At 37.7% G+C, this 23,661-nt stretch overlaps 1 protein-coding gene across 9 annotated transcripts; it reads right to left on the bottom strand.

The window, feature by feature from the left end:
• Positions 1-368: 368 nt before the first annotated feature.
• Positions 369-23,583, bottom strand: C1H18orf63 (chromosome 1 C18orf63 homolog). Of its 9 annotated transcripts, none has more exons than XM_032704335.1 (15): positions 23,017-23,583; positions 20,352-20,521; positions 19,602-19,680; positions 18,124-18,180; positions 16,646-16,757; positions 15,532-15,573; positions 14,600-14,676; positions 13,160-13,269; positions 12,433-12,529; positions 12,254-12,339; positions 11,510-11,687; positions 8,989-10,053; positions 7,893-8,009; positions 6,175-6,263; positions 2,413-2,526 (listed from the first exon to the last, which is right to left on the bottom strand). In XM_032704335.1, exons 2-14 carry the CDS (start codon positions 20,483-20,485, stop codon positions 6,207-6,209), a joined length of 2,211 nt encoding a protein of 736 aa, XP_032560226.1. In that variant the 5' UTR covers positions 20,486-20,521; positions 23,017-23,583; the 3' UTR covers positions 2,413-2,526; positions 6,175-6,206. The 9 variants fall into 9 exon arrangements, with proteins under 9 accessions (XP_032560218.1, XP_032560226.1, XP_032560246.1 ...); XM_032704344.1 differs by lacking the exon at positions 6,175-6,263 and adding an exon at positions 6,560-6,611 and having other exon boundaries at positions 2,509-2,526; XM_032704327.1 differs by lacking the exon at positions 6,175-6,263 and having other exon boundaries at positions 369-2,526.
• Positions 23,584-23,661: the final 78 nt, after the last annotated feature.

Below are 23,661 nucleotides of genomic sequence, written 5' to 3'. Positions count from 1 at the left end.
CCAAGGTCCTTAGGTTGACATATTTACTTAATTCCTTTGTGATACAGTGAACATAGTACTTTCAGGGGTCTTGATCAGACTATTTTTAAACCATCTGGTTTGAACCACAAGCTGGTATGACTCTGGCACCAAAAGAGCTGAACAACAAGCTTCCCTGCAGTTATAAGACAATTTGCAAGCTTCTAAGTTCATATTTGACAGAGCAGTTGTGCATATGCCAATTTAAAGCACATAAAAAGTCCCTCTGGCTTACATCTGTGAAGATGAGAGAGGATAAGAACAGTCAACTTATGAAAATATGTGAGAGAAGATCATTCTCTGGAAATGCATATTTACGAAATATTGTGAACTCATTACGAATACTTCAACTTGACAAATCCTCCAATACAGTGGCCAAAGAAAGCTCTTGTGAATGTAAATCTGAATTGACTTAGACACAGAATCAGACGATTTGAAAACTGGTGGAAAAGCTATAAAACACTGTAAAACCCAGCAGATGTCGAAGGGCAGGTTCTGCCAGTTGATCTCTTTACCAGCATCTCACACCTGGGGATTGTTTTAACCTTTTACATTTTCACTTCTTCCTAATGTACGTTTATATATTTTGGGGTGGGTGGAGGAGTCTGTTTCTTAAATCTTGAGAAATCAAGCCAGCAGACATCACATGTGGGGGCTCCAGGTGGTCCTAGTTGTTGAGGGTTCCTTTGGCACGTTCATATACCTGCCAGAAGTGAGGATATTCTGCCCAGTTAGTAAGAACTGATTAAAACCAGAAAGTGGGGTGAGCTCTTACAACCCCTCCATATAAACAGTGAAGGGTAGGGCAGAAGTGAAGGTCCCTTCAGCATCCCCAAATCCTCCCAAGGCAGTCACAGCACTCATCCTTCTTCCTCATTGGTGTCATTTCCATCGGCACCACTCCTGCACCCAGCACAGTTCTACTCTATCAACACCTTCCCATGCGTTTACAAGGAGTGGGTGGGTGGGTGAAATAGCAGGGTTCTCCCCTATGGTTTAAACTAGGAAGTAGCTGGCAATTTAGCACACATGAGTAATTCAATAGTTTATTTTAAATGGAAAACATTGGATCTGCAATAATTAAATTTTCTCCATTTTGAGTATTATAACAGATACAAAACAATGTAAACACTTGAAAATGCAAGAATAGGGCAAAATTACTTCTGTGATAATACAAGGCAAATGTTGGCAACCAGCAGCATCTTAACAGCAACAACAGGAAACAGATTAGGTAAAGCACTAATTTATATAGCATGGTAGAAGTGCAACTGCTCTACAGGCTTTACCATGTTGTAGGACAAGTAAAGGATCAATTACATAAGGTTAAATCTATAAAAGAGTAACTAATCCACAGAATTTGAAAATTAGCTTTATATACCAATTTCCGGATAGAATGTAAATATAATTCGATTTCTTGCATATTGCTCAAAATTTTGTGATATTTGTCTTGGCTTGTATGTTTTTATGTTATGTATGAGAAAATGACATATTGTTGAAGTGCCCACTTCCTTTTAAACACTTGCACCATGAAATTTAAGCTATGTTAGCAGTCACCATTCAAAAAAACTCCACAACAAAACAACCCAAAAGTTGTCACAGTAGTAGGGCAAAATCCTGCTTTGAAAAATGATGCAAATAAAAATACAGATATGGCAATATAAACATTAAAGATTTCCATAAAGCACATAAAGTTCTATTGTATCAATTCCTTTAGGAAAAAAAGATTTGCAAATGTATATCTAAAACAAGTGTTAAACTTCAGTTCTATAATGCTTGAGTTTAGGAGCTAGGGTGACATTGAATTCTTATGTTCCAGGAAATGTAATAAGGTTCACTTTAAATCAGTGATTATGGGGCAACAACCATATATATATATATATGTTTATATTTGTAACTGCACCTTTGAGTAGGTCATTGAAGATACACTTATGGTGATAAAATTAACCAAGGGGCAACTACATATTCTGCATAAACTCCTGAAGAATAGCTTGTCAATTAAACTTAAAACAAGTCTTTTACAGAGCAGTTTAATTTCTGAAAATTTGTCAAAAATTACAATAAGAATTAATGAAGCTTTAATCACACCTGGCCTTCAGATCATTCCCCTAAGAATAAAATTATTTTTTATTTTCTAAGCATTTGACTTGACAAGGAAAACTTATTTAGGAATGTTTTACTGATGAAACAAAGTGGTCCAGACATTATAGGAAAGAATCAGATATTATATCTTTACAAACCAGACTTGAAACATCAAAATAAGTTGAAAGAATGATTAACTGTGTAAGCAGGTACTAGGGCAGATATAATGTGATTCAAAAACTAAACAATTTAGCTAAATTTTTAAGTTCATTAGAATCTTATTAACCTGAACTGTCTGGAGAAGTTGCTGATACAAGGATTCACTTAACTGTATTTAACACTCAGTTTTTCATGAAGAAACAGGTACCAACGACAAACAGAGCTAAATACACAAAGCTCGAAGATCCTCAAGTATGTCCTCTTGGAAACCTGAATGAAATAAAACATAGGAAAAGTTTAGATCATAGAAGAAACCAAAAGACAACTCAGAACTGTATGATTAATATGCAGAGAATAAAATGTTTCTGTAGTTCCACATTTGTGTTTGCATTCTGCTTACAAAGTTTGGATTTAGGGCATCCACATTAAATGTATGCATTTTTAATACAGAACAAAAGAGAATTCTCTTCTTGACAAATCTATGGTACCGTGCACAGCTTTATCCGTCCTCTTAGGTCTGAGTTTTTAAATTTAAATCCCTCAAAATATTACGGTCAGTTGTGGTGCTGGAAGAAGAAACTTAAATTAAAGAAGTCTATTCACACCTTCTTAACCAGCTGAGGTCAGGTAGCCAAACTACATTCTTAACTCCCTAAGAAAGGAAGAGACAGAATCTTAAGAAACTATTATTTAGCATTTATAAATGGTCAACCACACAGTAAATTAGATTACCCCTAACCTGGAAAAATCCTGCAGCAATGAAAAATGGATAGGATAACAGAAATAATGTTATGATTGCACCTATTTTTTTGGACTATGTGTCAAGTACTTAGGTACCAACAACCTACTAATGAAAACAGTCCAAAGGTTATTTCTGCTACTAGATTTGATTAGGAAATTTTCCCCCATCATAGAAGAAATTGCTTTTTCATCAAAAGACTGAGCATTTTCAGAATCTTCTTTCAATGAAACCCCAAATATTTTCGCTATGTACAAAAGGTGTTATTTTAGCCTACTCTTTCACATCAAGAATGCGTTTGAAAGATGGCTTTGTTGAAATGTTTGTATAGCGCCCTTCAAAATCTAAGATAAATTCCTAAATGTTGCCTTGGGGACTACACCTTGTAGAAGAAACAGTCCAATAGTTCTCAGGTCAAAACAAATGAGAATTTTTCTGTAATTCCAGTTGTGTGGATCTCCTGCCTTCATCTTGTGTTCATACAATATTCTTCCGGTAATGGCAGCAAATATTTTCAGGTGAAATGCTACTATTATTACTATTATCTGTGATGAATTTGCATCTTCTCATTTGCTAAATGAAATTTGGCAATGAAAACCAAAGATCAGTATCTCACTACAATAGAAGGAGCAGAACAACAGGAAGAATTGCAGATCGGTGGAAAAGGCTTGGAACCTTCAGTGATATATGTCTGTTCTTGCATCAACATTTGTGGTGATGCAAATCCTTCTTCTAAAAAATCTTTCTGTACTCATATATACTGTCATTTGGAAGCTCTGCTCTTATGATTGGTCTTAGAAGCCAAACTTCCCTTTCACAGTAGTTTTTGACCTTGAAAATGACAGGATGACTTTCATGAATAAAGGAGTAAGCATGGAGACTTTTTAAAAAATCTGACTGCAAATATAAAACAGCTTAAAAAGAATCTATAAACCTTTTCTGCAAGCTCTGTTTTCATGCAGGTCTTTATTCACAATGCATAACTATTCAACTCTTACTCCTGTGGTGCGTTTGAACTCCACATTTAGACCACCTACCTGTGCCAGTCTACATATGTGTTAAATGTCAAAACTCCTATTAAATTCAATGAAAATCTACACAACTTACCCAACAAATTCTAAAGAACTCACCTAGCAGCAAACACCCTGCCCTCACTCCATAGCCTGAACACTTCAACAGCCTTAGAGGTTGCAATGGCCCAATCTGCAGGGCCTTGGAAAAAAGCAATGTACCCAGCATAGTCCAGGCCTCTAAATATGCTTAATATCTGGCTACTCCTTTTATGCCAAAGGAAAGTCTGAGTCGGTCCCCAGAGAGTGGGGGATTGTCTTTATGTGGGTAAAACCAGAATGATTTAGTATTAGAATTAAACATTCAGCTTCTTAAAATGTGAAGTACTTCTCTCATGTTGCTTTATTGACAGATTCCAGCAAAATAAAAAAATGAAAATTAGGATTATGCTGTGATTTCCTGGATAAGTCATGAGGCTATGCAACCTGGCACATCAGTCATAAAAACTGACCCTTGCTGCAAGAAAATAGTAAAAATAATTTTGTTGTCATGAATTATAGAACCAAGTCCTTTCTGCTGACTACATCATGGAATTCCACTGTAAGGCCTTCTCACCCATAAATCTTAGCACACAGTAAATTTGAAAACTTACAAGTAATTCTCAAGTGTTCAAATGAAAACATGCACTCTGAAAACATGCAGTAATACATAGTAGAGGAATTCAGAGCAAAGCTTTTCAGAATCAAATATGTAGGTACCCACTCAACAGCAGAAGTTATTTTAGCTCTAGTTTTCTTTTTAAATCAACACCAATGAAGAACTCCTGTCAGAGGAATTTTTAAAAATCATATTTTAAACCCTTTACAGAAGACACTGTTTCCCCTCAAGGGTTTAAGCATCACCTACCATGATCAACTTGACCCTGCAGCATTTAACTTGTAAATAAAAAAAAAATCAGAGCAAAAAAAAAAGTAAAGTTCAGACCATTTGCAGAGACACCATTTCTGTTCATCAGTCCTAAGTGAAAGTCACAGACTTCACAGACTTTGGACCTACAGATATCTATGCTGATCACTAAAACATGTCACCTCTGAAGAAGGACCGTGCCTGAACCGCCTGGCTTGAAGCAGGAGAGGTGAAATGCAAGACCCAGGAGTAGAATATGCTGAACACTGAAGTATGATGGCCATAGATGGAAAGATTCCATCCATACAATGTACTTTCTCTAGGAAAAGCAGACAACTGATATATATGTTCACTGGAAGAAATATATTCACATAAAGAAAGGAAGGAGATATGTTGAAGCCAAAAGCCAGATTAAAAAATGCCCAGATTATATTTTGCTTCTTTATTGCTCTGTTTTTCTATTTGCTTTGTGTAATGTACATTTTTGTGCTGTTGTGTCTGTGTGATCATCTTGCTTACATCAATATTTTCTTCTGAATAAATATACTTCTATTTATCTCTGAAACAGTTAACTATATAGGCTACTCCTTCCTGTGTGTTTTACCACTGATAACTTGTGATAGGCATTAGGGCATTAAAACTGGTGTGACTCTTATGCTATATATATCCTTAATATTCAAAGGACATTCAAAGGTCAAGCTTGCTCTATCTTGCAAGACTACAATCAACAACCACTCATGATGTAGGCTGAAATATCTCATCACAAAACTATATTTATTCTGTTTGTATGACAGACAGTTTTGTCCTTTGATTAGATCTCAGCACCACAAAAGCATTTAGCCACCTCATTTTATGAAATGATATCAAATGATACACAGCTTCACTTGCATGGTTTATGGTTTTAACTGCAGCTCAGATTCAAATGAAACATTGAAGTACAAAAACCAGGTGTATTTTAGTCTGAGAGAAAATAAGCCAATCCAAATAAATTTAATCCAAATGCTAAGTACTAGTAAGTACAAAATGCCTTTTTTTAGCGTTGTTGTTTCACAAAAAAAAAAAAGCCAAAGCTTTATTTGTTAGTGTCCAATGAAACTTAGCTTCTGTTACCTCATTATTTTGCTCTAGAAGCCATTTCTTTAGTGAAGTGATTCCTTTGTAGACAGCTGATATCATCATCATAATCCAAAAGAGTAGGAACTATTACAGACATGATACTATTTTAATAAAAGAAAAATATTTAAAATTTGTAGTAAGCATACCCAAGAGTTTTCTTTCAGTACTCCAGAACATATTAAGTAGAACGCTTACTTCTTTTGACTGTTCTTAACTTTGAATAACCTTCTTCTTTCTGCTCACAATCAAACAAAAAAAAGAGGCAAAAACCAGTAAAGCAAACAAACCAGTAATATTAAGCTAACAGTTCAACTAAAAAGTTATTTCTCATGAAATGCTTAGTTGAATGCAAAGCAATTAATAAAAGGTTTTATTCTTCAATATAAATATAATTTAAAGTATGTTTATATCTACAGTGGTTAAATAATTAAGACCAGAGCTACTGAGAAAATACCCTTTTACATGCTGGCAACCATGACTTTCAAAACCAACTTGGTTGTCCGAACTTGAGATATAATGACTAAGGCTTACTCTTCAGAGAAGTGTTTAGCAGTGCCTCCAGTTAGTGCCATTGTAGTTTAATCTGAGAGAGGAGGAATCAGACTGACGAGCACCAGAGAGTCCATCCCTACCCCAGTGAACAGACGAGTCCCTCTCCTATTCCTGAGACTCCAGCTGAAATTTCCCTAGAGCTGTGCATCCACCTCACTTGAGTCCAGCAGTGGCAGTCCTGCACTGACTGTGGTAGGGAGGCAGTGAGAACTTGCTGTCTCCTGACACTTTCCAAAATTAGCTTGCAGGGCTCAGGCAGGTACCTGTGCTACTCACAGCCTGCCTGGAGAGTGAGGAATGCATGGGGCACTTCTGATTCCTGACTAGGACAGGACAGTGCTGAAGTCCTTTGCCTGCCACAGGGAATGACTCAGACACAGTAGGGCTCGTGAGCATAGAACTACCTCTACAACTTGGGCAGACCAGATAAGCAGAGAACTTGTAGCTGGTCTGGCAGCACTGCTGGAATGGGGAAGGAGCACTGTCCTTTGTATTGTGGTGGAAGTTTCCCTTCAGTACTCATACCCCTGGGGTTGCTATTCTTATGACCACAGTTATTTTTAGTTGCTGCTTTTCTTCTCTTTGTGAGACTGACTCTACTGCTGTAGCACTGTAGTGCTGGGCCTGTAACTAGTGACTCAGTTGTGGCCCTGTGGAAGGGCCTTTCCCAGCTGCAGCTGGATGGGGCCAGCTCAGAGCAGCTGGGCTGGCGCTTCCCACACCAACTCCTCTCTTCCCTGCTGTAGCTTGAGCTCCAGGGTATGACTGTGTTCCTGCAGTAGGCCCCTGGGGTTGCTGTACCGCCCTTTCCTGAACTGCACTGAAAGCACAGAGTGTGTTCTTTTAATTACAGTTAAAACTTCCAGAATTGTCTTGTATTGGGCTTTAAAAGCTTAACAGAACAAAAAGTAGTTTCTACAGAACGTTGCTGAAATCGAGTCCTTCAGATGAGATACTTACAGAGCCACTGACAATGCCCATAGTTATATTGGCATTATACAGCATTATGTTTTCTGTAGAATCAGAAGATCTGCTTCAGAAACAGTAACATCATTAAACATTTTAGTAATGTCTTTTTCTGGAGACAAACATTCTAAATGAAGGCCTGAAGTAACAGTATCATAACCAATGGTTAATGTTAGTTTTATCCTGGTTATGGATAGTTTTATTCAAAACCAGCTCAAAAAGATTTCTTAGTTTGCCTATTTTACCTGGAACATGCTAAAATGAAAAAAATTTAGATTTCCTTTTTATCTCTTAATTTAGGTCCTTCTGGACTGGATCAAGGGGTGTATGTGTGTGGGACTTTTACCTGTCTTCTTCTGGCACAACCTTTCTTTACAGATTCTTCCATATTGCTCTCCTTGACTGATGAAGTCAGTTCTGAGGTCAGTGTTTCACATGTCAGATACTTGTTCCCCGTAATCATCTGAAGTATACAAGTTTATATCTTCATTAGCAAACAAAAAAAAAAGCACAAAATTTTGAACCAGTTTTCTAATTGTTAAAATTACCTATGTTTTCAAAAGGTGCCCTCATAACACAAAGTTGAGATAACCTACCAAATTACGTTATGGATGAAAAAAGCGATAAGCACAGGACATTTCATCCATGTGACCAATATATGGGATATCATCCTCATTAAAGCTGTACTGCAATCAGCTCAGCTATTTATTTTATTGAAATGCAGAGAGAATCATAGAAAAATTAGGTTGTGAAGTACCTCTGACTGTCATGTAATCATAACTTTTACTCAAAACAGAGCTAACTTCAAAAATAGATCACCTTGCTTTGGGCCTATTCAGTCTGAGAACCTGAAAGGCTAACAACCTCAAAAACGCCTCTGTGCAACTTGTTCTAGTACTTGACCACTCTCACTCTGAAAATTCTTTTCCTTATGTCCAGCAGGACTTTTTCCCGTTGCAACTTGTGCTTTTTGTGAAACTGTAATTAAACTTCTGTTTGCAAAACTTCCATGTTTGTCTAACGGCACAATGCCTTACACACAACTGCTGTCAGCATCACACAACTGAAGTCTGAGAGGAAGGAATTACTCCATTAATATGATTTCATTTGAAGACAGACTGAACACCAAACAATTTTACCACGTTAACCTCACACAGATCTTGATAAACTGATAAACTGTCTTAAACAAAGAAAAAAAATTTATCCCACCTTAAAAGTCCCACAAAATAGAAGTGTGCGTCTCACATAACACAGGAAATCATTTTCCCTTTCAGAAAAAAACCAGTAGTGGCTGAAAACATTAAGTTAGTAGAATTTTAGAAAACCATACTGAGAATGATGGCAGAACATGATGAAAGTCATGCTCTTTATTGCTTAATGTTGTTTTTGAATACACTGAATTTGTGAGAAGCAGTAAGAATGAGCCCTGTTATTTACTGTACCTGTTCAAAATTAGCTTTGGAATGATGACTGGTTGTCTTAGTGATATAGTCCTTAGAATGGCATGATGCTTTATTTTCTTCACTACTGGCAATGCAAACTACATCTTTGAAGACAGATTCATGAATATTTAACCCCACTCCTTTATTTGATCTCTTTGTTTGTTGCAGTGATAAACCGGAATTTGTAATTTCATTGCCTAATTTACAAATCTGCGAGCGCACGTCCTCTGACTGGAGTTGTTCCTGAAAAACTTGCAGGGTATTTTGACTTGCAAACTTTTTCCCCCTTCTTGCACTGGAAATAGGAGATTCACATGCATTCAGACTCAGATTGGTGTTGGATTTCTGAAGCACTGGCCCAACATTCTTAAGAAAGAAAGAAGAATTTGTCTTTTTGTGGTTGATTTCACTTGAATTCCCACCTGAAGTTGAGTTTTCAGAAAAATCAGAATTAGTAATTTGTCCACCAGACTCTGTTTTCCATCGAAATATGGGTGTACCATGTTTTTTGTGTGTTTTTGTTTTCATTACCTGAAATATGCTGCTGTCAGGAGGATTTTTGACTGACAAATTTTGATCTTGTTTGAAAACCTGAGTTATGCTGGACTTGTGCACAGTCAGCACAGAAGATGAAACACCCATAACTTTTATTGGCCTTTCAGCATTTTCCCTTTTCTTCCTATTCATTTGATTTGTGGCCTTCCCGTTCATTTGCATCAGCTTTCCTTTGAAAATTGGTATAATTTTGCTGACTTTTGGAGGAGGGAGTTCAAAGGCTGAGTTTACGGATATTCCTAAAGATTTCGCAACTGGTAACTCCAGTACTCCTTGCTTATTATTCATTGATTTCTCTGTTGCTTCACTGCGAACCTCTCCTGCGCCCTCGCTGCTACTCGAAAAACTGCGTGTTCCTGGCTCTTTGAGCAAACACTCCATCCAGTGGCTGTTTTCCGTACTGCACGGTGAAGGAATTTTAGGCAAAGTCGGTTTCCTTGGAGGAGTCTGCGTTAGAGATACTACACAAACCATTTCACCATCCAATTTCATATGCTTAGATTTTATTTCCTGCAATAAAACAAGAGTTGTTAAATTGAGTGAACTGGATTTAAAAAGTCTGATAGTACCACGTAATGCATCACGATATGATATCAACCTAATACACATCACAAGATTTAAGCATACATTTTCCTGTTTTGAATCAGAATGACTACATTTTTAAACGACATTTAGTTGTCACTATAAATTAAGTTTTTTTTTTTTTCATCTCCTCCAGTTCTTTGTTTATAAACTATGCTGGAATATCGTATTTATCAGAAGGAAACACTTAAATTTAAATTACAGTCATTATCTTGGTTTAGTGCTTTCCAACTGGATAATGTCTACCCCTTTTGAGGTGGTCTGCACAGGGTTTGATTGGCAGGGCTCCTTGTCTCTTAAGACTTCTAAAAGCATCTGTATTCAGAGCAAAAGACAGTTTGGATGTCTATAAAAACTGCAGATGACACAGAGGAGCCATTCTGGCTTTGATCACTGAAGACACATAAACAGGAACTGCCTTCTGAAAGAGGATTATAGCATTTTAGAAACTCTGCAACTTCTGTCACTATTCTTTGTTCAGAATTAATTACTTCATTTCTTTCACTACTACCAAAGAAATTTGAGTCTCAGCCTTTGTCACAATCTCAAATTAAAGGAGTTTTGATTACTTACCTCCTTTCCATCACCAGACATGGAGCAAATCTTACAGCTTGGTTTTAAATGCTTAAGTTCACAGAACTTTATTTTAAAAATTAATATTGTTATATTAATAACAATAATTAATTGTATATTATATATATTTACATATTAGATATGTTTTGCACTTATTATTATTGTTATTGTTGTTATTATTATTAGTGCTTTCAGTTGGAAGGGACCTAATAGGTCATCTAGTTCCAGCTCCCCTCCCAGGGGCAGGGACACCTTTCACTAGACTGGGTTGATCAAGTCCCTATCCAACCTCGCCTTGAACACTTGCAGGGATGGGGCATCCACAACTTCTCTGGGCAACCTGTGCCAGTGTCTCACCACCCTCACAGTAAAGAATTTCTTTCTAATATCTAATCTAGATTTACCCTCTGTGAGTTTAAAGCCATTCCTCATTGTTCTGTCACTACATGCCCTCGTAATAGTAATAATAGTAATAGTAATAATAACAATAATGTAATTGTTATTATTGTTATGGAAGAGAGCTGAGAAAGTTCTGGACATCCAACTGTTAAAAAGCATCTATAGAATTGCAAATACTGATAACACCAAGTCCAATTTTTTAATGTATTTGTGATATGAATAATAACATAACAATGGCAAATAACAATGTAATTTTTCCTTCCACATTTAATTAAATGTTAGAGGATTGATAGTTATTTGTTGTGAAAAGCACAGTTATATGCTCTTACTGTGCTCTGAATATGATAAAGACCACTTCATACCATGAAAAAGCATCACCATCAATATGTTTATAAAAAAGCCTTACACTCACCAGAGCCCTGGAGAGTTCTTGTGTACCATAAAGTGCTTTACTTGTCATCTTCACTGGGAATCCACATAGTTGTGAAAGATTGCTCTTCATGTCAGAAACAAAAGAGTTCACTACACTTTCTGCATCTGTTCTAGGGAAATACTGCACTGGCTGACTACGAACGCAACTTAAAGGATACCTGAATAAGTGTTAAGCGAGACACAACAAGTTTCTTTATGTTTCTATAATTACTAATCATCTTCGTAGAGAAGAAAGCATGAACAGGTCTAAAGCTTTTTTAAAAAGGTGAAAAAAAGCATTTAGTTTCTTGCAGGACTGAAGCTTATAAAGTTACAGGACTTCAGCATGACTATACCATACTAACCTACAGTAGTAAAGATTACTCAGTAGAAGTAATCCTTAGTCTAGTCTTTCCTGGTAGGAAAATTCTCTTTAAAACAAATATTTGTTGGCCATGTTTTTACAGGAATTTAACTCTTTCTTTTACTTAATGCCACACCATTTAGAGTGGCATTATCGTGTTTACAGAAGCTGTGAAATAAATGGCTCTATTTGACTAACTATTATTCAACACTAGAACAGAGACTTGACTAAATATTTTGTTTCAATGTGTCTAGTTAAACAATTCTCTACTGGCTTCTATAAAAGTACGAAGAAGAAAATGTGGTGCACTCAAAAATGAAAAGCAGAGCTTTGCTAGAAATGTAGTAGAGGAAATGTAACAAATATATTCTGAAAGGATACGTGAAGAACCTTTCCCCTATTGGTTTGAAGTAAACACTCAGGTATATTTTTGTCTCTTCAAGATCCTCAGGAAGAATATATCCATACTTTAAAAAAACAAACACAAACGTGTATTACAAATACAAACTCAATAGGCACAAAGAAGGAAGTGAAAAGTGAAAACTGTATATGTTTCTTACCAAACTCTTCCAGTGCACCTGAAATTCTTTATATGAACGGAAAGGAGATTCTGGAGGAATTATATGGCTGATGTTTATGATCTGACCCATTTTCATGCTGTGCACAGGTAAAGAAGGGATGCTTAGAATGAGTGTCAAAAAATCCCGCCAAAGATCTACTGGTCTTTTGGAAAAAAAAAATAATTTGGCATTCAAAGTATTTACAGATTATTTTTGTTTTGAGGACATTTAGCTCATAAGTTTATGACATAACAATAGCAATACTTCCTGAAGTGTGGAAAAGAACTTGGCATCTACAAGTCTAATTTATCTTGTCTGTAATACTACCAGTGAATAGAGAAAAAAAGCAAATATATAATTGCTTCTCATATTTTTATGATGAAAAAGCATAGGTAAAAATAAAGATAGTTTGTGGCAAAGATGGAAATATTTTTTCTTTAAATTGGCACTTTCTGCTAAAATTATATTTGAGAAAAAATGATGCTTTTGCATACCACAGAAGTAGCACAAAATTGAAATAATACTTAAATGTGTAATTTATGATTCACCGGTTACTTTTTCTCATTTTCCATAACACTGAGATAATAAAAAAAAAAAAAAAAAGATTCCTGAATGTAAAACAGACCGCAAGACAGAAGTGTTCTTATCAGTAGTATCAAGTTCACAGTTTGTAGGGCAAGCATTCCAGGAAGTGTTTATTTCTGCTGAAATGTAAACAGATTCCTACCTTGGCAAAACATAGCACCAGTTACTTAATATGGAATGTTGGTGAATAACTGTATTTTCATTGCTGTCAAACAGCTTTACAGTGTTTTCTGAAATATCGAAATCTTCCAGCTTAAAAAAGAAAAAAAAAAGTTCTTTTGAAATATTTCTACAGTCATCCAAAACTAAAATTTTCAAAATTTTTCTTTTATCAGCTTTCACAGACTGATTATTTTAGAAGATATTCCTGTTATCAAACTGCACATTATCTCATTTTAGAGCTCACACTTCCATAAGCTATACAAGTACAAGGTTTAAAGTGTATTTCAATCAGTGATATTTAAACTTTATTTAAGATGCTTTAATAAGTAAGAGTACAGGAATTTCTCAAACTGAGAGCTGTCTTACTTCCATGCACATTTTTTAAAATGCAAATCAGAAACCCATGTTTGACATTCTAGTAACTGTGTATGTCACTTTGCCTATTCAAGTGCAAATATCCAAGCAACAGAATTAATGGGACATGCAGTTTCATCCTCTGAGAAATCAAAAAACACCACACATTTTCACAATGTCAATATTTGACTCTACGGGACAATCAAAGACTGAGATTTGAGAAATATTTTATCTTTCTATGGGCTACCAGGGTTTGTGTTTATTCACTGACAGGAAAATCTGGACATTTCTGTTTTAGAAAGGTATTGAAAGGATCAAACTGATAATGAAGCCACATCATGATCACGTCCATCATCGGTCTGTGTCGTTTGGGAATTGGATTCCTATAGATGGCTTTAATGTTTGTGCTGTCCCAAGCACATCTTAGAAGAAATCCTATTCTTCTATTCTAAGAAACTGCCAAGCCTGACAAATATGACCCTATATGGACATATGCACCAACAGTGACATGGCTGTCACAATGGATGGTAAGTTTTCAACCTCAGCCATGATTTCTTAAACAATTTATTCATTATGCTTACAAGCAGCATAGTCCTAGTTGCTCCAGTACTTTGGAGGCTGCAAAGAATATGAAGCAGATTCCATAATAATCATATACATAATCATATACAGGGACTTTAAACATGGTGCTGACAACTCACCTGTAGTTTCAATGTTGTTACTCAAAAACTGTCTATGTATTACAGTGAGACTGAATGCTTTCTAGAAAACACTGCTAGAAGGAAATCTAGAATTACAAAACACTCCACTACTATATTCTGTTTGCATTTTTGAAAGGTCTCTTACAGAATCCCAATTTTATAATGCTTGCGAGAATGTACCAATATAGATACTATATGGATGTTATGCTCTTATAACAGGTGCAGATAGTCAATGACTATGATTAATGTCTCAGTGCAATCAGAAATAAGCACTTCTATCCCTGTCATGCTAATTGGAAGTCACCTAACAGAAGATGGACATTAATAAGACAAACACAGTCATAGAAAATATAACCGGCTTATACCTCAGGGGGTGGCAAACGAATAGAGCAAGCCTCCACACTGATGCAAAGCTGTCTCTCTGACACATTGAGGTCTACAACTAAAATTAAAAAAAAGCACAAAGCCTTGTTTTGAATTACAGTTCATCTGTTAGGCAGAAAGCTAACCCAGGTATTTATTAAAGGTAATTGTTAGTCGAAATGTTGCATTTGAAAATCAAAAGGCTACACTTTCTCAGCATGGAAATTAAAACCAAGAGCATTTTAACTATGAAAGTAAAAATAATAATGAATTGCCGTTGCACAGTACATCTCCCTAGAAACTCAAGGCTGGATATGCAACTGGATGCCTCATACTCTTATCTTTCAATAGGAAAGACTATATGAACAAGGTATGCATTTATTGGCACACCTCCATAACTTCCACCCAGCTTTGAGTTCCTCAACATACGCCCCTGTTACAAATTTAGGCTCCAATATCCCCAAATGTAGCCTTAAACTTTTATACAGGAATAAAAATATTACTTAGTAATTTTTGCAGTAGCTAAACAGTATGCTTTGTGACTTCACTTTCATGAACAGCAAACATAGTACATACTGACAGTCACTATAGCTCATTTTCCTATCTATTATTACGAAACTTTCACATCACTTACAAGACTCATCATCTGGGGCAAGTGTATTTATTTGCAATAATCATAACTTTAAATGGGCAAATTTCAATCTATGGCTGTAGATTAATAGCATTAAAATTACCTTTTTTGTGGGCAATTTTTCAAAGGTTCGGTTGAGCTGACAACTATCACAGCCAGAGCATCATCTGCCATCACGTGTATTTTGACAGAAGTGATTTCAAAATGAAAATCAAAGACACAAATGCCAAGACTGTGGCAGTAGGAAAGTACTTAATTATACCTTGCTCTCTCAAGTTTACCATTAACAGAATTTGTACTTACCAACAGCATTTTGCCTTCCTGAATGAGACAGAAAGTCTTTTCCTTAACAAATAAAATAGATAGGCATTATTTTATAAACTGTATGTCTAAAGTCTTTGTGGGGAAAAAAAAAAATAGGAATCACACAGTTTTGTTTGTGTGCGCCAGGAATGCTGAAAGGTGAATGCTTTTAAGGAGAGAAAATCTGTTCTATTAATTAACTTTTCACTGATTCATGAACATCTTATATAAAAAAGAAAGATGTGTAAAAGCATGTTAGTGGACAGCAATTTGCACACTGCTTTTTCCTCCTGGTAAGAAGCAACTATTTATAAGTGACATAGGAACATAGAACTTTTTTTAATTGACTAACAGTTAATTCACTTCTTAGGATCAAAAGCAAATCTGTATAGTATTACTATGTATTTTACCAAATATGTTTTGCCCAGCTTTAGCAACATAAAGGATTAGACAAGCTGCATGTATCAGGGTCACATTGTTGTTGGTCAATGTCTTTATTGCAATCGGCTTTGTATCAGCTACCATCTAGCCCTCTACTTCTAGCTGCTACTCCTGAATCAGTTGATTTCATTTTGAGAGCCCTATATTTTGAAGATACTGAGAATAGGATACTGTTATTATTGTGGCTGGAAATAAGATAACACCATATACACTTTTCTCAGTGTACATTTGAAATTATGTATACAATTGCTCTACTTATTATGAGCACACCACAGTATCTGAAGAACATGTGCCACTGCTGAAAGCATGAATCTGAAAAACAGGCCCAATTTTTGGAAGACATTCACTGTCCAACAATATTTGGTTTGGAAATTATTAATCTGGTACATTGCATTCAGTTGAAATAATTATTTGATCTATTAAAAAGATAAGGAAGAAGATGAAAAAGTGAATGCTATGTTCATTCATGTCCATTCCGTTTATTAACATGAATCATTCAACTTAGATAAAGGAACAATAAAGATGCAATTAAAGAAAAAAAAATAGGGCAAAGGAACAAAACAATTTATTATAATGAATGAAATAATTACGGAAATTAAATTATGGAAAATAAATGCAACAATAAAAAAGTGAAAACTAAATGCTTGATCCCTGACCCAGGTCAGCCAAATACCTTGCACGAAGAGATGGCCAGCCTTGTTCCATTTGGGTGCAAGTCTGGCTGTAAGCGTATAGGAGAGACAGGTTTGAAGGATGGCTGGAGTAACTGTTTGCGGTCCTTCCAGCTAATAACAAAAGTGTAAAAAAGAAACATACATTATTAATAATTTAACAGATTTTTTTCAAAAGCCTCGGTCAAAATTTAAGCAAATATACTGTTACTGCGTCTTGGTGTCAAATCCTAGTGTATGTCACACGTAATCTACTGAGCTATAGGAGGAAAGTATAATAATAATATTTGATGTAGGCATTTAGATTTCATGTGTCAAAGTAAGGTGCACTACAGCTCCTATAATGTTTCCACAGGGCTGAAAATAGACTTGGGGAAAAGATCAGTTGAACCATCTGCAGTACTTTACTAGATATGCAACTCTTTCCAGACAATAGGCACAACATCCAAAACTGACATTACCTCTGCTGTCAAACTCAAGACCAGAGATATTTTCTTGCAATCACCATAGATAAATGTAGCTTTGCTCACCCAGCAGCACCACTTGCCTGACTCTCTGTCCTGCAGAGCTTTCTCTTGACCATTAGCATTGGTCAAGACTTGGTCAAGAAACCAATTATAATGGTTTAAAAAGACTTAACTAATACATCTCCAGAGGGATGTTTCTAGTGAGACCCTGCAAGGAACTACTTGCAGATCATGGTTCTTAACTATACTTCATGCTTCTTATCTGCTGGTGTTGGAAAATCTAACGATGACAGGTTAGCTGCATATATCAACATAAAGCAGTTTTGTGAGATAAGCATTTTCAAACAGTATATGTCTTATTAATCCAGATAAGCATTTGCACTTCTTGGAACAAAGAAAAATACACCCAACTGGTTGTTCCAATGAATTATGAGAGCTACTGGCTTTGATTACAATCAGTCTTTTGACTCAGCAATTCTAGTGCATCCACACATACATTCATAAACCCCACAGATGTTGCAGTAAATTATACACATAATGCTCTAAAAATATATCAGCTGTTAAGCTCAGGGTTTCCATTTCTTCTCTGTGCTTTTGGTTTGTGTTCCTGTACAGGCAGAGTAAACCCAAAGGTGAATGGGGAGACAGTTCAGCTGCCTGGACATCCCCTGCTGGGGAATATATGGGGCACTGGTGGAGGGAATGATCAGTAGGAGAGCCAAAGGCTTTGGCCCAAAGAGCAGGTTGACAATGCCCCTGTGCAGGATCAGGATCCCACTGCAATTGAGAAATCTAGGGAAGTTGTTCAAGAACTTCGAAAAACTTTTGACTCTGACAAAGTATACTTACTATACCCAGACTCATAAAATGCATTTTGTCTATGGGGCAGATTTTTTCACCCTGAAACGTGGCTTCAGTTCAAATCGCATGGCCTATGAAAAATACTCATCTCTGGCAACAGCAATTGCAGGCAAGTGTAACAGACTCAAGAACTGTTATATATCAGCACTTACAGTAGCTCCTTGTCTCTCTACATAGGCTTGACATATTCCTGAGTTGTAAAATGGTATCTAAAAATAACAATTAAAAAAAATAAATCAAATGTCTAGAATTAAGAGGTGTTTTGCCAAATCGTAAATTAAATTCTGGTACAACAGTGACTTTGCCTTTGAGAAACATGCTCCAGAATAGTTAAGCAAACATTTTATCCTGTATTTAAAAGGAGATAAGTAAAATTAGTTCAGGCATCTGTCATAGTGTAGTCTCATTTCTAGCTGAAGATACATTAACAAACAAGGACAAGTTTGCCCAAAACACAATTGCGGAACTCCGCTTCTCTTCTTGCAAATTGGGTGGCATCTTACCAGTTGAGTCCATTCCATTTCACAAAAAGGTTCACAATCCAAAAAGGCCATTTCAGTCAAAGGAGTAGAGGACTTAAGGTGTTCTCTACATCACTAATGCACAAAAATAAAAGTTTTCTTTAAATGAAATATCTTTACTTATCCCTGATCCTCAAACAAAACACTTCTTAGAGAAAGTATGTATAAGAATACAATTGACCCCTAGCTGTAGTTTGGTTCAGGCTGATCAAGAAGCAACAGGTCTCACATCTTTGGGATGAACTTGCAAGCTGGAAAGTCCCTGGCTCATGTACAAGGGAGTGAAGGTGTCTTGAAAAATATTTCAAAAGGTGTTTTCGAAACCCAAAAGTACAAGATAACCAAAGTACAGAACAAGATATCAGCACTAAATCAAAGACATTTGTCTTATCTATATGATTGTCTAAGAGCCAACTCCTTCATCCTTTTAATATTAAGATCAGGATGGGCTCAATTTGAGCTCTCCCTGAATGCCAGCCTATATGACAGCTAGCCTGCATGGCAGGTGACCCTCCCCTTGAGCAGGGACCCCTCTCAGGTTTCGAGATTCCATACCTGAAACTAAGAGATCCTTCCTTACTCAAGGCCAGGAGATCCCTTACCTGTGATCTGCAGTAAGTGACTGATAGCATGCTGAATTAATACTATGAAGCATTACCAATTCATGCAGCTACTCAGATACTATAAACATTATATGGATAATTCCACTGAACAGTTGATCAAGTCCAAGACTAAGATTGGATCCAGCCACACCTAGGCTCCAAAAAGGAGTTCAGAAAGCAAGGGGGTCCACTCAGAACCTATGACTCAACTGGAGGACATGTTATTCCTTGCACCTCTAGTCTCTCTCTGAGTCATTCTAACACAATTTTCCTTTGTATGCTTCTTCCATGTAGTAATTATTGAGGCAAACCTTGCCATCAAACTTACTGAACCTTGTCAAGCCACTGTTAAAACTTTGCTAAATTCCATCAAACTCATCGAACTCTGTCAAATTATTATTTTACCTCAATAAAGCATACTGTTGCTTCTCTCTTTTGAGTGAGGTGCATTCTGCACATCTGCAGCAGCACGTAACTACAGATACTTATTTACACAGTGATACTGACCGCCATTACAACTGAAATTTGATTCAGTGTTCCAATAATAGGTGCAGAAAGGATCTCTTGATACAGGAATAATAACTGTCTATATAAAAAAAAGAGAGAGAAAAAAAATTAAAAAATAGTTTTACTCATTTGATTTTCTCAGCTTAAATTTATTTTCCTCACCTTCTGCAAATATAATACTTTCCACTTTTAATCAGTTTCCAGTGGTTCAGTACAATAAATTGGATTAGTCCAAGTTACTTGCTCTAGAAGATCCACAGTGGTCTAAGACAAAGACTACAGGCATTTGGCACATAAACAGAACTCTCCAAAAGCATTACTCTTAGCAGAATTTCTCATTTCTCCTCTTTTCTATTAAAGGGAATGACATAATGCATGGTGAATGCTAGGGAGAATACTTCTGCTTTCCAAATATTCTTTTCACTGAGTCTCAACCCACATAAAGCATTCCATTTTTGCAGGTGAATACAGATTAACTTTAACCATTTATTAATCTGATGTATGTGGCCCCTGTTAGTTTTAGCTGATGAAATTTAAAACCTAATGGAAATTTGTTTTTTCTCCCCAACACTCAGCAAGGCCCCTGCCCAAGAAAAAAACTCTACGTTAAATAATTTTTTATGGCTTGCCACTGATAAGAATTTTGCTGATTTTATTACAGTTAATTCTAGTGCTTCTAATAAAATAATAAAATATTTGAATAGCAACCACCAACAGCTTCTGAAAATAATAGACCACAAAATTCTTTACCTGCAAGTTTTTATCTGTGTACTCCTCGTCTCAGCTTCTGGTATCTGAGAACTCAGTGTTACTGTAGCAGCACAGAGTTTTTGCAGCTCTGGGAGACTGACAAAGAACAGAGACTGGTGCCTGGTTTTATTCATGGTATATGGTTGATTGCCCCAAGGCAGCGCCTGGGTCTTAAAATAAAAAAATCAATTCATTTTTATAATATTTGTTTACAGAACTTTATAAGTATATGGCATTAAGTAAATGAGTAATCAATTATCTTCTGATTAAGAGTAGGTAGGAAATACAAGAATTTAGTCAACTAAAACAGCTCAATATCCTTTTGTTATATGCAGTGCATCACACTTGAAAAAAATCATTATTCACAAAAGCCAAAATATTCAGACTAGAGGCAAGGATAAAAGAATACAGAGTACATGCATGTACATGTATGCACCTCTGTCATTTTTGGGACCTCCTAAAAAGCACCAAAAGGAACCAGAATTTCAGACTGAGAATGTGAACCTTTGATGCAGTACAAACAAATTTCATGTCAGTAGGAATAATATGAAGTTATAGCTCTTACCTGTCTTGTTGGACACCTGTTGTGTGCTTCTATGTATTGCAGCACAGGCTGAGCTCAGTGTAATGTAATATTTATGATAAAAAAATAATCTAATATTTCAGTATTTGAATAAAAAGACACCTTTTAACAATAGCACCTTTCTCAATCAAAGTGTTTCAATGAAAGACAAACAGGTAGAAAGTCTGCTTGTCATGAAAAGCCAGGAACAAACACTGCACACCAGAAAAAGATGTTTTATTAGTTCTTCCCTCTCCAAACACTTAAACACTTTTGGAAAATGGTCTCACCATTGCAGTGAAGACAGCAATAAATATTTTGATTCTAAATTTTATGAAATCACCAGATATTCCCTTGAAAAGCTATTTTGTAAAGCATGATAAAAAAATTATGAACTGGAAATATATTTTGAGGACCGATGTCAAAGATAATTCCGCTGTTCTGATTTTGCTTTGCTTACACTGTAACACATTAAACAGATTAACCTTAGCCATATGCTAGAAAAATCACTAGATTAATGTTTTATAACTGTAATTTAAAAGAAAATAGCATGTTTCCTTGTTTCTTACCCTTATAGGAAAACACATTTAAAGTTTTTTCAACAAGCACGAAAAGAAGATTTTTTTAAGATGCCAGACAAGACTATCACTTCATCAGGGAATTCCAAAAGCTACAGCTCAAGGGAAAGGACCATTTTAAACAAACGAGAAAAAAATCCTGTCATTTTGCAAACCCAGAGAAGAAAGCCCAAGTCCTCTGCTTTCATAATGTTTATTGGGGATTTTTGTGGCAGCAATGTTATAAAATACATGCTGCAATGCTACAGTGCCCTGCTTGTTGTTTGAGGCCAACTCCCCTGTGGGAATCACTCGCTGCGTAATGCGTAAGTTAAATCTTCCCAGACATCTTAAAAGCTAATGGGACAGAGTGCTTGCAAAAGGCTTCTCCCATCAGGGGAGAGGATAAAGAGAGGAGTACCAGTTAACACAGAACTACCAGTTAAGAAAGAACTACCAGTTATAAATCACAGGAAATAAACCCAATTGCCTTCTGTACAAGTAAGAGAACTTTATGTGTGTGGGAGAAATTACACCTTTAGATGCCGATAATCACAATACATGAACTTGAAACCATCACTGAGTTCCTACTGAGCTGAACAGAAGTCAGAGAATGGCTATTGCTGTTTTTCTGTCAGAAAAGGCAGGTAAATCACAGAGCTTGGCAGAGATATTTGCAATTTTCAGTAACAACCTGGAAGATGAAGAGCCTCCTTATTAAAGTTGAGAATACCACCAATCTGAAAGACAGTGGCTACTCTTACTGTCAGGTTGACGGTAAAGAAGTAGAGGCAGGACCTGAAGGAGGTGGTGGGGTACAGTGAAGTTGTCCTGCACACACACACACACATAGAGTACAGAACATCTGTAAGCACCAGCTCTGAAGAAAGGCGACAGGTCATGCTGGGTAAATTCTATGCCACAAAAAAACCCAAACCAAACCCAACCCAGCCAGTAATCACGCCGGAGCAGATCCACGAGACTACTGCTGTTGAGGCACCCAAGTTGTGTGTGGACGTGACACGGAGATGGGGGGACCCGAATTGGGCCGACATACAAAGCCATCGAACATATCCGAGACCAGAGCTAAAGAAACATGTTTTACCTCAGGGAAAACGGAGGGAAAACAGGGTGCTGGGCGGGGGACAGAACCTCACCGAGAGGAGAAGAAGGCGCTGCTCTCTGAGCCCTCAGCCCACCCGGCAGCGAGGCAGGGCGCTGTCACAGGAAAGCCTCTCTCCAAGGCCCGCGGGAGAGCTCTCTCAAGGCACGGTGAGGGGCTCCTGCGGCAGCCGGGGGTTTTGAGGAGCTGTGAGGAAGCAGCCGAGGCAGGGAGGCTCCTGGAGCCGCCCCTGCCGGGATCACCTCACGGCGCTGCGCGGGAACAGCGGCAAACGCGCGCGGGCGCCTCCAGGCGCTCCCGCCTGCCTTGTCGAGGGCAGGGTGGGCTGCGAGGGTAACCTCCCGACCAGCGGCTGGCCTGGTGGGACACCGGGCAGGAGAGGGAAGGGTGCTCCTTATCGGCACGGCAGGCTCCCGCTCGCACCTGCAGAGCGAAGACCGGCGGCAGCCGCGGTGGTGAAAGGGAGCTCCTCGGGCGCCGTCCCGCGGTCGCAGCTTGGCGGGGCTCGGCGGCCGTGACCCGCCGGGAAGGTGGGAAGCGACCTCCCGGTTGGGAAGCTCGGCAGCCGGGCCGAGGCAGAACGCGGGGCACGGCGTGCCCGGGCGGGCACGGCGCGGTGGGAGCCTGGGCCGTGTGTGCGCTGTAAGGCAGCCCGGCACGGCGCTGTGGGCATTGCCCGCGCCAGGGATGCCTTAGCCGGGCACGGGCAGCACTTCGCACAGCCGGGGCGCCAGCCGGCTTTATCGCAGTGGCATAAAGGATAATTTGGATTAGATGTTAGGAAAAAATTCTTTACTGACAGGGTGGTGAAGCACTACTGGAACGGGCTGCCCAGAGAAGCTGTGGGTGCGCCAACACAGGATCCCAGAGCTGCTAGTGTTGTAAGGGACCTCTGCAGATGATTTAGTCCTACCCCCCTGCCAAGGCAGGGTCACCTGGAGCAGGTTACACTGGAACGTGTCCAGGTGGGTTTGGAACGTCCCCAGAGAGGGAGACTCCACGACCTCCCTTGGGCTGCCTGTTTCAGTGCTCTGTCACTCCCAGCGTGAGGAAGAGCTTCTTTACGCT

This window comes from Chiroxiphia lanceolata, chromosome 1 (genome assembly GCF_009829145.1).
Source record: "Chiroxiphia lanceolata isolate bChiLan1 chromosome 1, bChiLan1.pri, whole genome shotgun sequence".
Lineage (NCBI taxonomy): Eukaryota > Metazoa > Chordata > Aves > Passeriformes > Pipridae > Chiroxiphia > Chiroxiphia lanceolata.
The sequence above is the reverse complement of the archived record's forward strand: the minus strand, read 5'-3'. Positions and strand labels throughout refer to the sequence as shown.

Excerpts from the sequence above, each read along its gene's own strand:
- C1H18orf63 (XM_032704285.1), bottom strand. The coding sequence starts at position 20,485 with ATGAATAAAACCAGGCACCAGTCTCTGTTCTTTGTCAGTCTCCCAGAG. Across the intron at positions 10,054-11,509 it reads AAGAACTCTCCAGGGCTCTG|GAAATAAAATCTAAGCATAT; the intron begins GTGAGTGTAAGG and ends GTTTTATTGCAG. Across the intron at positions 7,401-7,892 it reads GTTGTGCCAGAAGAAGACAG|TGCAGTTCAGGAAAGGGCGG; the intron begins GTAAAAGTCCCA and ends CTGTGCTTTCAG.